This window comes from Poromitra crassiceps (assembly GCF_964638095.1).
Source record: "Poromitra crassiceps genome assembly, chromosome: 22".
In the NCBI taxonomy this organism is placed as follows: domain Eukaryota; kingdom Metazoa; phylum Chordata; class Actinopteri; order Beryciformes; family Melamphaidae; genus Poromitra; species Poromitra crassiceps.
Genome location: NC_139647.1, coordinates 5,012,797 through 5,026,271, shown reverse-complemented (window position 1 = coordinate 5,026,271; position 13,475 = coordinate 5,012,797). Strand labels below are relative to the sequence as shown.

Genomic DNA, 13,475 nt, shown 5'->3' with positions numbered 1-13,475 from the left:
TTTGGCAGGAGAGAGTAAAGTGTTCAGTGTTTGGCAGGAGAGAGTAAAGTGTTCAGTGTTTGGCAGGAGAGAGTAAAGTGTTCAGTGTTTTGGCAGGAGAGAGTAAAGTGTTCAGTGTTTGGCAGGAGAGAGTAAAGTGTTCAGTGTTTGGCAGGAGAGAGTAAAGTGTTCAGTGTTTTGGCAGGAGAGAGTAAAGTGTTCAGTGTTTGGCAGTAAAGTGTTCAGTGTTTTGGCAGGAGAGAGTAAAGTGTTCAGTGTTTGGCAGGAGAGAGTAAAGTGTTCAGTGTTTTGGCAGGAGAGAGTAAAGTGTTCAGTGTTTTGGCAGGAGAGAGTAAAGTGTTCAGTGTTTTGGCAGGAGAGAGTAAAGTGTTCAGTGTTTGGCAGGAGAGAGTAAAGTGTTCAGTGTTTGGCAGGAGAGAGTAAAGTGTTCAGTGTTTGGCAGGAGAGAGTAAAGTGTTCAGTGTTTGGCAGTAAAGTGTTCAGTGTTTGGCAGGAGAGAGTAAAGTGTTCAGTGTTTTGGCAGGAGAGAGTAAAGTGTTCAGTGTTTTGGCAGGAGAGAGTAAAGTGTTCAGTATTTTGGCAGGAGAGAGTAAAGTGTTCAGTGTTTGGCAGGAGAGAGTAAAGTGTTCAGTGTTTGGCAGGAGAGAGTAAAGTGTTCAGTGTTTGGCAGGAGAGAGTAAAGTGTTCAGTGTTTGGCAGGAGAGAGTAAAGTGTTCAGTGTTTGGCAGGAGAGAGTAAAGTGTTCAGTGTTTGGCAGGAGAGAGTAAAGTGTTCAGTGTTTTGGCAGGAGAGAGTAAAGTGTTCAGTGTTTGGCAGGAGAGAGTAAAGTGTTCAGTGTTTTGGCAGGAGAGAGTAAAGTGTTCAGTGTTTGGCAGGAGAGATGGCTCATCCCAAACGGGGCATGATGTCTCCCTTCACATTCAGTTTGATTCCCCCCCGTTTGAGCTCTAAAAGTGCTCCGACCGCAGTGGCTGATGCTCAACACATAATGACCTAACTGGATTAGATGCTTGGTTTACCCGAGGACTGAGGGTCTGAATACCTGGTATGTCCCCTCCTCCACCACCACCCAGCCATCTTTTGTCTCCTCACTACTACCCCCTTCCTCCCTCTGTCCTGAGCTCCACAGAGTCTCCAGGACAGCTTGGAGGTTGTCTCTTCCTCCCTCTGTCCTGTGCTCCACAGAGTCTCCAGGGCGACTTGGAGGTTGTCTCTTCCTCCCTCTGTCCTGAGCCCCTCACAGAGTCTCCAGGACAGCTTGGAGGTTGTCTCTTCCTCCCTCTGTCCTGAGCCCCTCACAGAGTCTCCAGGACAGCTTGGAGGTTGTCTCTTCCTCCCTCTGTCCTGAGCTCCACAGAGTCTCCAGGACAGCTTGGAGGTTGTCTCTTCCTCCCTCTGTCCTGAGCCCCACAGAGTCTCCAGGACAGCTTGGAGGTTGTCTCTTCCTCCCTCTGTCCTGAGCCTCACAGAGTCTCCAGGACAGCTTGGAGGTTGTCTCTTCCTCCCTCTGTCCTGAGCCCCTCACAGAGTCTCCAGGACAGCTTGGAGGTTGTCTCTTCCTCCCTCTGTCCTGAGCCCCACAGAGTCTCCAGGACAGCTTGGAGGTTGTCTCTTCCTCCCTCTGTCCTGAGCTCCACAGTGTCTCCAGGACAGCTTGGAGGTTGTCTCTTCCTCCCTCTGTCCTGAGCTCCACAGAGTCTCCAGGGCGACTTGGAGGTTGTCTCTTCCTCCCTCTGTCCTGAGCCCCTCACAGAGTCTCCAGGACAGCTTGGAGGTTGTCTCTTCCTCCCTCTGTCCTGAGCTCCACAGAGTCTCCAGGACAGCTTGGAGGTTGTCTCTTCCTCCCTCTGTCCTGAGCTCCACAGAGTCTCCAGGACAGCTTGGAGGTTGTCTCTTCCTCCCTCTCTCCTGAGCCCCACAGAGTCTCCAGGACAGCTTGGAGGTTGTCTCTTCCTCCCTCTGTCCTGAGCCTCACAGAGTCTCCAGGACAGCTTGGAGGTTGTCTCTTCCTCCCTCTGTCCTGAGCCCCTCACAGAGTCTCCAGGACAGCTTGGAGGTTGTCTCTTCCTCCCTCTGTCCTGAGCCCCACAGAGTCTCCAGGACAGCTTGGAGGTTGTCTCTTCCTCCCTCTGTCCTGAGCTCCACAGTGTCTCCAGGACAGCTTGGAGGTTGTCTCTTCCTCCCTCTGTCCTGAGCTCCACAGTGTCTCCAGGACAGCTTGGAGGTTGTCTCTTCCTCCCTCTGTCCTGAGCTCCACAGTGTCTCCAGGACAGCTTGGAGGTTGTCTCTTCCTCCCTCTGTCCTGAGCCCCACACAGAGTCTCCAGGACAGCTTGGAGGTTGTCTCTTCCTCCCTCTGTCCTGAGCTCCACAGAGTCTCCAGGACAGCTTGGAGGTTGTCTCTTCCTCCCTCTGTCCTGAGCTCCACAGTGTCTCCAGGACAGCTTGGAGGTTGTCTCTTCCTCCCTCTGTCCTGAGCCCCACACAGAGTCTCCAGGACAGCTTGGAGGTTGTCTCTTCCTCCCTCTGTCCTGAGCTCCACAGAGTCTCCAGGACAGCTTGGAGGTTGTCTCTTCCTCCCTCTGTCCTGAGCTCCACAGTGTCTCCAGGACAGCTTGGAGGTTGTCTCTTCCTCCCTCTGTCCTGAGCTCCACAGTGTCTCCAGGACAGCTTGGAGGTTGTCTCTTCCTCCCTCTGTCCTGAGGCCCTCACAGAGTCTCCAGGACAGCTTGGAGGTTGTCTCTTCCTCCCTCTGTCCTGAGCTCCACAGAGTCTCCAGGACAGCTTGGAGGTTGTGTGTGATTGCGAGGGCTGATCTGCTGCTTCCTCCCCTGGGTGACGCCGGGCGACGGCGTTATTAACAGACTTATCAGAACGGGATTATTTCCCCCTCACAGACCCCCACACTTCTGGATCTGGTTAGAGGAGCTACCTGGGAACCTCTTTCTTCTGTCAGTCCCACTCTCACTCATCCTGGGCCCAGTTGGTGCCGTGTGGAGAGTAAACTCTCCCGCTAGGGAGGGATGCTCCTGCTTCCTATACGGTGCGGTGACTTTGAGGTTCGACTTTAAGCCGTTCTTAAGCAACATCTAATAGTTTTACAGCGCCACAGAAGTGCCCCCGGCTTGACACCGCGATAGCCGGCTGCTGCAGCAGTATTGGGAGTCTATTTTTGGCCATGGAATCAAACGCCGCGCCTCATGAAAGACTTTATCGGAATGATTTCAGGCACTCGAGATGTTTCGCTATTTTTAGGAGACGACGGCTGCTTTTCCTCTGCCTGCCTGGTGCTGCTGACAGCAGGGGAGGATGCGTGTGAGGAGCCAGGTGGAGGAAGCGTGGGGGGGTGTGCGTGCCTGGAGGGAAGTGTTTTCACCCAGAGGAATGCAGCCAATGGGAGGGGAGGGGAGGGGAGGGGAGGGAGGGTGGGGAGGGGAGAGGAGGGGAGGGAGGGGAGAGGAGGGGAGGGGAGGGGCTCCAATAACTTTAAGAAATAAGCAGCCAGTGAACGAACATCAGAGGAGAAATTAGCTTTCAGGATTTGTTGCCCGAGAAGCCAGAACAAAACCAGAGGCCTGGAGGTCAGGCGGGGAGGTCCACCTCCTGCGGGGGTCACAGAGTCGGGGCTTCGCGGGTCACGGATGGTGATCGCAGAGGGCCCTTAATTCTATTATCCGTGCCTGAGAGGAGCTGGTCACAGCTGGGAGTGAAGTGGTGTGGGGGGGTCTGGATAGAAGGTGAAAGGAGGTTGTGAACCATGATTATTTTGGCATGGGAAGTGGTCAAACTTTAAGCACATACCACACATATCTTGATCTCCTTGACTCATTTATACACTCCCACTCCCTCTCACTCCCTCTCTCTCTCACTCCCTCTCTCTCCTCCCTCTCTCCTTCTCACGTACACACATGCAGATACTGGCAGATAAAACAGTTATTCATCATGAGACTCTCAATCGCCATTCTACACCAAACCCCATCCCCTGACTACTATACTACTATTTTGGATTTTTTGTCATAATTTTAAATGACTACATCTTTCTTCATCGATCCATTTGGTTAATACAGTTTAAAGCAGCTACGAGCAAGATTTTCGATTGTTATTAAACAGTCTAAATTTAATATCAATGCATCACATCTTACCTCTAATAGTAGACGAGACCAACGCAGAGTAGTCTCGCTTGAACCCCGAGTGAATCGGCCAGTGTTAGTCTGTCTGTGGCCAGGGCAGATCAGGAAGTGAAATGAAACGGTTTGCAGCAGCCACTTCGGCCATAACCACAAAATAACTTCCAAACAACCTGTTAGAATATAACGAGAGATGTTCGCGAGAGTATGCATGGCGTTCTCCTTGTTTATGGTATGTTGCTAGGCAGCGCGAACGGGGGAAGGCAGGCAGCTGCGTTTCGCTTCCGGGTTTCACTTCCGGGTTTATCCGGTCCGGCGGTAAGGAGAGAGAGAGAGAGAGCCCCCTGTTGACGCGAGTTTAGACAGACACAGACTTAATAATCATCTAAGGGAGCAATCTCCGATTCACACGGCTTTGGTCTCAGCTACTATTATAGGTAAGATGTGATGCATCAATATTGTAATTATACTGTTTAATAACAATCGAAAATCTTGCTCGTAGCTGCTTTAAATAATGAAAAACAATTGAAGAGCAAAAACAGGTCAATGCCATTCTTAAAATGAGTAAAGTGCACATACAAACATTATTGAAGTGATTTGTGTGAGAATGATCAGGTGAATTATGATTTATAATAAACATATACGTTAAATATAAAGAATTAAATAATTACAATATAACTACATCAATATCATCATCATCATCATCATCATCATTCATATATAAAAGGGAGTAAGTGGGTTCTCTCTGTTTCTCTCTTTCCATTTTTGTCCCACATTGTGAGATTTGTGATGATTTTGGTCAGTAATGATGTCACTGATGATGTCACAATGTCTTCTTCTGTGGTGTTTTATGGCAGCGTGTGTGTGTGTGTGTGTGTGTGTGTGTGTGTGTGTGTGTGTGTGTGTGTGTGTGTGTGTGTGCGTGCGTGCGTGCATGCGTGTTGGCTTGGATTATTCCACTTGGCCAGACAGATTGGAGCTTGGCACGGCAGGCCGATGTGTGTCCTTTCAGTCTCCCAGGCAACTGACACACTGATAATACTACTCTGGAACTGGAATACTTCATCTCCTGACATTTATTGTGTTGTAGTCATAATAGTAGGTCTCCATTTTGGACCTCCTAAAAATAGAGGCTCGATGAAGTGCGGCTATTATTGATGTGTTCAGGGAGGATGTGTTGTATATTTGATTTGATTGGCATGTGAGGCCTGTGATCATATGATTATGATGAGGAGAGTCGTTTTCAAATGCCCTCAGAACTGAAGCACAGATGAACGCTCACTACACTGGATTGCCCGGCTCCATCTGCGTCAATCTCATCAGTCTCTCTCCTAAATGAAATGATATTCTGTCTCATGTATGCTTGATGTCAAATGATGCAAGAAACAGTTTGCCTGCATGCAGCTCTCCAATAGGAAAAGTGTCATAGTATAAAAAGAACACACCATATGCACAAAAGGTTGGAGTTCAAGAGTCAAATAAATGGTTGAAGATACAACACTGCTCTCTAGTGTTTGGGAGTTTAAACGCAACACATCATTAAGCAATGTCACGACTCTTTGCATGTAAACTATTAATTAAAAATCTTTTTTTTCTGTGTGTGTGTGTGTGTGTGTGTGTGTTTTTTAGAATTGATACAGTAGACTATCACAAAACAACATCGCGATATGGATATTTTCTTACACTCCTTCCCTAACACATCTATTGATATTGTATCTCTAACGACAGTCTTTGTGTCTCTCTCTCATCAGAGTGTGTGGTGTGTGCGAGGCCGTCGAGGTGCCATGGCTCTGGTTCAGGCGCTGCCTGTGTCCGTGACTGACCGCCCCAACTCCAGCCTCAACGTGCCGCAGCAGCAGCAGTGCCGCCCGCTCTCGTCGCACTCGCCCTCGGGCCCCTGCTCCGGCCCGTGTGGGCCCTGCGGGCCCGGCACAGCCATGGGTTCTGTCAGCAGTCTCATCTCAGGCCGGACCTACCAGGAGAGACACTGCCGAGCCGCCAGCGAGTTCAGCGGCAGCGGCAGCGCCAAGCCGCGCCGACACACCCCGGCCACCAGCTGCTTCAGACTCCAGCAGGATAACAGCCTCCGCAGCGGGAGCTCCCTGGAGCAGCTGCTGGTGATCAGCAACCCCACGCAGCAGCCCCACCAGCAGGCCCACGTTCTGCCTCCGCCGCTGCCCACCAAGAAGCAGCCGCGGCCGGGTCACGGTGCCGTCGGGACGGGCGGGGGAGCCGCTGGCGCTGGTGGCGCTGCCGTAGGCGGCGTGACTAACGGGAGCTTTAGCTATGTGAGCGATGAGGCGGTGGTGGTGGCCGGGGGCGACTGGAACGACAACTCGGCGCTTGCAGCTGCAGCGAGCCCCAGCAGCGACTCCGAGGAGCAGAGGGACCACAGAGCTCTGAGCGGAAACATCGGAGGTCCTCCTCCCAAGCTGGTCCCAGTGTCCGGACAGCTAGAGAAGGTGAGTCCACCGGATGGGACGGTGCAGAGCCGTGTATATAGAAGAGTCGCGACATCTCCATTCACTCCAATGGACCATTTTTTTTTACTCTCAAGAGTTCCAGGAAGTAAGGTTCTGGATTAAGCAGCACTGTCGAGTTGCAGCAAAATGGACAGTTTGTGTGTTTTTTTTAAAAATCAAATTGTACATTATCAGCTTTATCTTAGCATTCAAAAGTAGCGCGAGACCCCTTCCTGGCTGTTCATTGGCTAATGATGAGTCGCGCATTTTGGTCCTCCGCTGACGCCACTCTCTCTCTAAATGTCTCTGTGACGGTGCTGTCTATAGGTATGCAGAACACAACGGTGCTATTTTTGTTTTTAGCCTCATATCAATATTTTCACTTTGGGATGCTGTGACATGGCACACGCCCTCTGGCTATGGCGAGGATTTTTTAGCCTGCTCTCCGTGAGAGAAACAGCTAACGCTACGTGTGCGTTTCTGCAGCTGTGCTGTACTGACATGTTTGACCACAGATCGGCTCAGCTGTCTAATTGGCTATTTATTTCCATCGATCCAGAGGGAAGCTTCATCACTGGCCTGACAGGCCAAGATAATCGATGTCAGAGCTCACTTACTTTCAGTGACATACTCTCAGACCTCATAATCGATGTCAGAGCTCACTTACCTCCAGTGACATACTCAGTGGGCCCAGACGAAGATCGTTAAGAAAAATGCTTAGCTTTCACTCTCTCTGCATTTCTCTTGTCTCCTTTCGTCTGTCCTCTATCCTCTCCTTTCTCTCTCTCTCTCTCTCTCTCCTCTCTGTCTCTTCATCTCTCTCTCTCTCTCTCTCTCTCTGTCTCTTCATCTCTCTCTCTCTCTCTCTCCTCTCTGTCTCTTCGTCTCTCTTTCTCTCTCTCTCTCTCTCTCTCTCTCTCTCTCTCTCTCTCTCTCTCCTCTCTGTCTCTTCGTCTCTCTTTCTCTCTCTCTCTCTCTCTCTTTCTCTCTCTCTCGCTGAGATTGGAGTAAAATCATTAAGAAAACTTCCTAATGAAACCCAGGAATATCAATTAAGCCAAATTAAAGTCATCAGACCCTCGGGGGTGACCTGGCAACTTATCACTGACCTCCTATAATGAGTTTCAACCAGCCGTCTGTAATTAGCACAGCTTAGCTCTTATCAATCACTAATGCCATTTCCCCCCTATACTTTCAGAACATGGAGAAGGTTCTGATCCGTCCCACAGCATTCAAACCTGTGGTTCCCAAGAATCGTCACTCTGTGCACTACCTGTCTCCGCGGCCAGGGGGCAACAGTCTCTCAGAGAGCCAGGGGAGCCTCAACCTCCTGCTGCCCCTCGGAGGAGGATCCAACGGCACCAACGGCGCCCACGTCAGCGGCGGAGGGAGCAGCAGTTCCGGTTCCGAAGGCAAGCGAGACTCCTACATCGGAGGAGGGGGGCGCAGCAACGCACGGTGCTGCTCCATGTCCGACTCGGGCCGCAACTCCCTCTCCAGCCTGCCCACCCACAGCAGCACGGGCTACAGCCTGGCCCCCAGCGAGGGCTCGGGCTCCGGGGGCCTGATGGGGGGCCTGCTGGAGCCCGGGCCCGGCCTGGGCAGAACCACTACGGTGGCCAACGGGAGCCACGGGCACACGAACTCGGACAGCGGGCGTTCCTCGTCCAGCAAGAGCACGGGCTCGGGGTCGCTGAGCGGGCGTGGCCAGCCGCTGTCGGACGGTGGCTCCCCGCCGCCCGCGGAGGGCTACGAGGCGGTGGTGAGGGAGCTGGAGGACAAGCTGAGGGAGAGAGACCTGGAGCTGCAGCAGCTCCGCGAGAACCTGGATGAGAACGAGGCGGCCATCTGCCAGGTGAGAGGGGAAAGCAGACCTAACCAGCAACACGAGGGTCGCAGGTTTGAGCCCCCGTGTTAAGGGCTCATTATACTCGAGCTAGGCTCCGCGAGGAGGAGCTCCGCGAGTCACGTGCGGACCTCGCGCTGGGGCAGATGCGCTGGGGGGGGGGGGGGGGGGGGGGTTCAGAGGTCAGAGCTAGCACAGCTGGTGCACGCAAATCACTCGTGTCCTGGCTGGCCTGCAGCGCTGACCAGAACCAAAGGGATGGTGCTCTTCTCTCTACTTCAAGAGGTCAAATGAACTTGACATTGTGTTGTTAGTCCAGGTACAGCGCTGACCTTTGACCTTTGACCTCTCACGCCTGCCTGTTTGCTCCTGACAGGTTTATGAGGAGAAGCAGCGTCGCTGTGAGAGGGAGATGGAGGAGCTGAGGCAGAGCTGCTCCACCAAGATGAAGCAGGCCTCCCAGAAGGCCCAGAGGGCACAGCAGGTGCTGCAGCTGCAGGTACACTAGATCTGAGAACATTGTCCAGGAATTTAATAACAAAGTGCTTCTCAGACCTTCTCACGTCAAGGACTCCTAAGCTGACATAAACTAGCCTCACATCTCATTTTCACCCAGCGTCCCCCATCTGATAGGATTTACAACAGTCAGACATGTTGTCATTGTGTTGCTTATGGATGGAATTATAGTGAAATAAATGATCCCCCTTTTTGCTGGGGACCCCCCTGGAACCCCCTCAAGGACCCCCGGGGGTTCCCCCGATGCCCACTTTGACAACCACTGTAATAATAACCTATTCCAAAATGTTACATCCATTTTGTGAGAAAAATATTACCTGACTTTCATCTCTAAAATATTCAGGTTTCACTCTATTATTATGCTGCCAACTACAGAATTAAGTTACTATCATTCAAAAACGACTGCAATTTGATTTGACTTGTGCTGCCCAACATTCTAAAGGAGTTGGTGTCACGTTATTCAAAAATTGCATTTTGGAACCCAACTATACTCCTGTAAATGTGTGAAACATATTATGATTTCAAAATAAAAAGAACGGCGATCCTTGTCCATTCCTATAGTATGTCAAGTAGTTCTTGAAGGTGGGTCTCTGTGTCCTCCTCAGGTGTTTCAGCTGCAGCAGGAGAAGAAGAAGCTGCAGGAGGACTTCTCGTCTCTGCTGCAGGACAGGGAGACGTTGGAGAGGAGGTGTGCCACCATCCAGAGGGAGCAGACCCAGCTGGGCCCGCGGCTGGAGGAGACCAAGTGGGAGGTGAGACGGAGACAGACAGACAGTGTAAAGGTGTGAGGTCAGAGGTCAAGCTTAGTAGGCTCTGTTTAAGCTCATAAGCCTTTAAGCTGGGAGGAATTTAAAGAGTTTACATTTAAGGACGTTGTTAGTTTGAAATCCTTAAAGGATTAGTTCACCCAAAAATTTTAATTATTAAATTTTTAATTATCTTTACTCACCCTCATGCTGATGGAAGGATGGGTGAAGTTTTTTAGTCCACAAAACATCGAGTATTTAGTAAACATAGAGTTTTCCAGGGACACAGTTACAGCATTCTCCTAGCCTGATATCACACTGAATTGTCAACTCGTCAACGTTACACTCATTTCCATCAGCAGCCAAACCCAACTCCATGGAGTGGACAGACTCAAAGGCCAACCTTTCAAACCTTAAAAAAAACTTCCATACTCCTCACCTGGTATAATCCAAGTCTCCAGAAGCCCTGAGATGCCAAGTTGACTTGACATCATTTACACCCTCTCTTGCTGTCTCTCCCTCTCCCTCTCTCCCTCTCTCTCTCCCCAGGTGTCTCAGAAGTCAGGGGAGATCTCCCTACTGAAGCAGCAGCTGAAGGAGATCCAGTCGGAGCTCAGTCAGAAGGCGGGGGACATCGTGGTGCTGAAAGCGCAGCTCCGGGAAGCCCGGTCCGAGCTGCAGGCCAGCCAGGCTCGCTCCCAGGAGGCCCAGGCGGCCCAGCGGACCCGCACCCTGGAGCTGGAGGTCTGCGAGAACGAGCTGCAGAGACGCAAGAGCGAAGCCGAGCTGCTCCGTGAGAAGGTCACCCGCTTGGAGGAGGAGTCAGCCCGCCTGCGCGACACTCTCACCCGCTTGGAGGAGGAGTCAGCCCGCCTGCGCGACACTCTCATCACCAGTCACGGCGGGAATCAGTCCCCGCCCGGTGTCAAGGGCCAGGGGGGTATGAGCCTGGCAGGAAGGGGCGGGCCCAGTGGCCAGAGTATGAGCCTGCCCCTCCACCAGGGGAGATGCATGGCAGGAAGGGGCGGGCCCAGTCCCTCCGTGTACCGCGACTGCGAGGAGAGTCATCTAGCCTGGGGAGGGGAGAGCGACGAGGCCAAGGCACAGAGGCAGAATGCAGAGGCCGTGCTGGGACTCAGGCAACAGGTACGTTTCTCTCTGCTCTTTCTGGTGCCAGTGAGTTTCTAAAGCCCAGACACACCAAGCAGACTGTTGCAACGTCTGGGCTGTCGATAGAGACACTGCATGAAATAGGCCACGCCCATCACCGGGGAAAGCGCTCTGTTCACTCCAATACTACACCAGTGTCATTTTCCTTGAATTAAACATAGCTAAAAGCTGTTGTGTGGTGGGCTGTGCAGACAACAAATGTAAAAGAAGCACCAGTTAAAGTTTTTTTGTACTCCTGAGCAAAACAAGGAAGCCATTGAGAATTGGCGAAAAGAAAAATGTGGATCTAGCTGTCAAGGAAGTAAGCTGTGTTCAACGTCCGTATATACGATCTTTGTGTGCAACACGCGACCATGCACGTGACATAGGAGAACGCCAGGATTGGAGGGGGGGTTTCTGTTTTCCCCCGTTTTGGGCGTGGCTTCTGAATGATGACGCGTTACGCAGTGTCTCTATGAGCGTCTGTGCGCTGTGTCCCGCACCGTGGGTTCTTGTCGGCGGCTTTTTCGGCCATGTTGAGTCGGCGTCGGGCAGTCGATAAGAGAAATCACTTTTTGGCTGGTGGTCAGCTGGTTAAGCGAAGCAGTGCACGTGTAGCCTGGGTAAACCCAGCCGCCACGTGACCTGCTCTCAGACCTGCTCTCAGTCACTCACTACCTTGTGACTGTAAGCAGGGTAAGCCTGAGAGCAGGTCACTGGGGGCTGGGTTTACCCAGGCTAGTGCACGTGAAGAGATGGCATCCACAAAACCTTCTTCTCATTTTTCAACTTGATCTCATCTGATCATTCCAACACGAATATTTCCACGACGACGTGGCCTTTGGCAAAGCCTCTTGAGCCTGTCGCTGTATGATATCACCTATTTAGTGCTGTTTCTCCTCATTGTTCTGCCTCTTCGTTTCTTCTTCCACAAGCAGAAGACCAGGCCAGGCCTGACAACACCAGCACCATTTTTGCAACTTTTTATCAGACATATTCTTGATTAGAAGTAACTATATAGAGCACCACAGGAATGACATATTTTTGTAGGCTTTATCCAGAAATCGCCACCATTTGGTTCTTCAGTGGAAAAGTCTATGGGCTTTTAGAATGGGGATTTCACTTAAATACATAAAATAAAATTAATATGGGAACGCGAATTTGGGTTCTGCGCGATAATCTTCACAAACGTGAATAACTTTTATGCCTTTTGAAGCGTTTTATAAAAATCACGTTTAAAAAAAAGTGCATTTACGTTCCAAAAGTGATAAAAGTTATTCACGTTTGTGAAGATGATCATGCAGAACCCAGATTTGCGTTCTCATAAACTTTTGTTAACCACAGACCTTATTTTATGCATTTAAGCAAAAAAAAACATGTTAAATCCCATAGACTTTTCCACTGAAGAACACGGAAGTATACTTCCGGACTCATTCCTGCGGCTCTCTATTACAAAATCGTTTGAAGTCAGGCATGGCCAAAGTCTGGCCCAAAGTTGCGGCTTGCGGGTCGATTTTAAATGGCCCGTGTCGATCTTTGTTGCCACTAGTCCTTGGAAGATGGGTTGGTGTGTTCCAGCCTTAAGATGTCCTCTGTCTTGTTCTCAGGTGGAAAGACTTTAACATGTCCTCTGTCTTCTTCTCAGGTGGAGCGGCTGAAGGGTGAGCTCATGTACGAGAGGCGGTCGAGCGAGGAGCAGCTGTCAGGGTTCGAGGACGAGAGGAGGGTGTGGCAAGAGGAGAAGGAAAAGGTCAGATATTTTCCATTTCATTCTTTCGTCCAGCAACTCTGTGTATCAAAGTCATCAGGAACGAATAGAAAAAAATATCGTTTTGTTTCTGTCTTTGCCCTCCAGGTGATCCGCTACCAGAAGCAGCTGCAGCAGAACTACATCCAAATGTACCGTCGGAACCGGGACCTGGAGCGCGTGATGAGGGAGCTGAGTCTGGAGCTGGAGAACAGGGACGTGGAGGAGTACCAGGTCCACAACGACATCCACTTTGAGGAAATCACCGCCACTGAGATCTAAAACACACAAACACACACACTACACACACAAACAAACACGCCTATACGCGCACAGAAACAAGGACACACTCGTAAAGTACACTACCAGCACTCACAAAGGACTCTGTCGCCACTGAAGATCATAAACCAAACATTGAACTCCAGGCCAAATCCTGCACTACTACAGTACGTCCACACGGCTTTACCTGGACCACTGGACAAGCACTCATGGCCGTCAGATGACTGCACACTGTCGAAACGGAGATCTCCCAAAGGTGCACTCTTCCCTTTCGCTAAGAGAGATATACTGTCTCAAATACCATAAGATGTCCGCCCCTCAGCCCCCCTTTGCGGGATTGATTATCCAACTACAATGCCAGCACAAAAAGACTCATTTTCTTTAGTGGGACTCCAGAGAAAAGCACGTGTGTCTTTCTTCTCAGAACACGCTGAAATCAGGGTATCACAGGAACTTCAAGCAAAAAATATGATTACACGCACAGAGATCCGGCGTCTCAAAACCAGCACATAGCGTCGTAGCATCGCGACAGCAGCCTCATCTCCACCACCTGCTGGTGGCCACTAATGATGACCTCATCACCACCACCCCTCCGTACTCGTGT

The 13,475-nt window shown here is 50.9% G+C and overlaps 1 protein-coding gene across 1 annotated transcript in view; it reads left to right on the top strand.

Moving 5' to 3' along the window:
* lzts2a (leucine zipper, putative tumor suppressor 2a) overlaps positions 1 to 12,874 on the top strand; it is a gene marked incomplete at its 3' end in the record, with an annotated part of 27,222 nt that extends 14,348 nt beyond the window's left edge. Inside the window, exons 2-8 of the mRNA XM_083658258.1 lie at positions 5,878 to 6,588; positions 7,787 to 8,443; positions 8,811 to 8,933; positions 9,556 to 9,702; positions 10,246 to 10,842; positions 12,491 to 12,595; positions 12,701 to 12,874. Of these exons, the coding sequence (XP_083514384.1) occupies positions 5,911 to 6,588; positions 7,787 to 8,443; positions 8,811 to 8,933; positions 9,556 to 9,702; positions 10,246 to 10,842; positions 12,491 to 12,595; positions 12,701 to 12,874 (2,481 nt within the window). The 5' untranslated portion in view covers positions 5,878 to 5,910. The remainder of the gene's footprint in view (positions 1 to 5,877; positions 6,589 to 7,786; positions 8,444 to 8,810; positions 8,934 to 9,555; positions 9,703 to 10,245; positions 10,843 to 12,490; positions 12,596 to 12,700) is intronic.
* Between the last annotated feature and the right edge of the window lie 601 nt (positions 12,875 to 13,475).